Source organism: Pygoscelis adeliae, unplaced genomic scaffold (genome assembly GCF_000699105.1).
Source record: "Pygoscelis adeliae isolate BGI_AS28 unplaced genomic scaffold, ASM69910v1 Scaffold4, whole genome shotgun sequence".
Taxonomy (NCBI): domain Eukaryota; kingdom Metazoa; phylum Chordata; class Aves; order Sphenisciformes; family Spheniscidae; genus Pygoscelis; species Pygoscelis adeliae.
In genome coordinates, this window is record NW_008824986.1 from 620,125 (window position 1) to 621,670 (window position 1,546).

Sequence of the window (1,546 nt, forward strand, 5' to 3'; positions counted from 1 at the left end):
AAAGGCGGCGAGAGCGGCGGGCGCGGCGAGGGCGACAAGCCGGAGGCCGTCCAGGGCTGCCATGTGGCCCTCTGCCCAGGTGAGAGGAGGAGGAGGAGGTGGTGGCACTTGTGGGGGGGGGCACACTGGCAGGGACCAACCCTCTTGCATGCCTCCCACCCAATCTCGGCTTCAGGGGGATGCCAGCAAAGCAGGTCATGTTGAATGTCCCTGATGCTGGCAGACAAAGGGTTAAATGCCAGCCAAAATATTGTGCTTTTCTGGTCTTGGCCCTGATATTTGCTGTAGATGGTTTTTTGGGTTTTCTGGCCATTTGGAGATGCAATGAGCTGAGGGTACGGGGGAGATGGGCACCTTGATGTTCATCTCGGGGTTTTTTGGGAGGCTTAAGTGCTGGGCCAACTGGGTGCTCCCCAGGGGACCTCGTTTTTAAGGACATCCCTTAAACCAAAAAAATCCCCCACCAAAACACCCTCCTAAGATATTTTGAGTGCCCCCAACCTCCTGTAGCGACTGGGCATTGTGACGCTCTCTCCGCAGGGAAGCTGTCCGGCATCACCGCCAGCACTGACGCTGGTGACCACGGCACGCCCAAAGGGCAGCGGGTACCCCAGGACGGGGCCAAAAACCCTGTTAGCAAGATCTCCTCCAGTAAGTGTCCCTGCTCGGGTAAGGGCGACGCTTCCTGGGATAACCCTCCTGAGGGCTTCTGCACCTCCAGGTGGGAACCGCAGGTGGCTGGGAGGGAGGATGCACATCCAGCAGGGATTTTGGGGAGTTTTAACCTCCGCTGCTGCATCCTTGCTGCCTCGGCTTGCAAAGCCTGCTGCTCGGTTGCCATCTCGTGGAGTCTGGGATCTTGCACTTTCTGCTGCCTTTGGCTGGGCACAGTGTTGCACTCCCTTCACCTCCTGGATTTTATGCCGTTTCCTTTTTACCTTGAACTTTTTTCAGCCTCCTGTGTTTACCCAAGCAGGCAGATGGCTTCTGGCTTTTGCCCCTTGCTCCAAGCAAGGGGTTGCTTAGAGCGCTTTGTAGCTGGGGTGGGATGCATCACGATCAGATTTCAGAAGCTGGTTTGGAGCATCCCTTGCTCTCTGTTTTTTCTCCTGTGCACAGAAACCTCGAGTGCTTTGGCTTTGTTTTCCAACTCCCTCACCCCCCTTCCCATACAAGCATTGCCAAAATTGCTGCCCTGGGGCAGAGAGTGATAGCAGGTTTGGCAGCAGCCTGCAAGGCGGGCACCTTGTCCTTTGGGACCATTGGAAAGGTGCAGGGGTGAGAGCCTAATGCTGCCCTCGCCCTTCATGTTCTCTGATGCTGCTCCCTGCTCTGTCCCTCTCCAGGGGAGCCTTGCCTCGGGGACAAGTCCATCTTCTGCCAGATGGAGGTCCTGGCCCGCTACTGCTCCATCCCCGGCTACAACAAGCTCTGCTGTGAATCCTGCGGCAAGAAAGCCTCCTCCACCACCGGCTCCACCCCCCCCCCCGACCCCAGCACTCCCCCCGGAACCACTGCTCCCAGCCCCTCTCTGCCGCTCTCTCCC

At 58.0% G+C, this 1,546-nt stretch overlaps 1 protein-coding gene across 1 annotated transcript in view; it reads left to right on the plus strand.

Moving 5' to 3' along the window:
• ADAMTS14 (ADAM metallopeptidase with thrombospondin type 1 motif, 14) overlaps window positions 1-1,546 on the plus strand; it is a 40,891-nt gene that overhangs the window by 38,560 nt on the left and 785 nt on the right. The window contains exons 20-22 of the mRNA XM_009325973.1: window positions 5-79; window positions 541-651; window positions 1,347-1,472. Of these exons, the coding sequence (XP_009324248.1) occupies window positions 5-79; window positions 541-651; window positions 1,347-1,472 (312 nt within the window). The remainder of the gene's footprint in view (window positions 1-4; window positions 80-540; window positions 652-1,346; window positions 1,473-1,546) is intronic.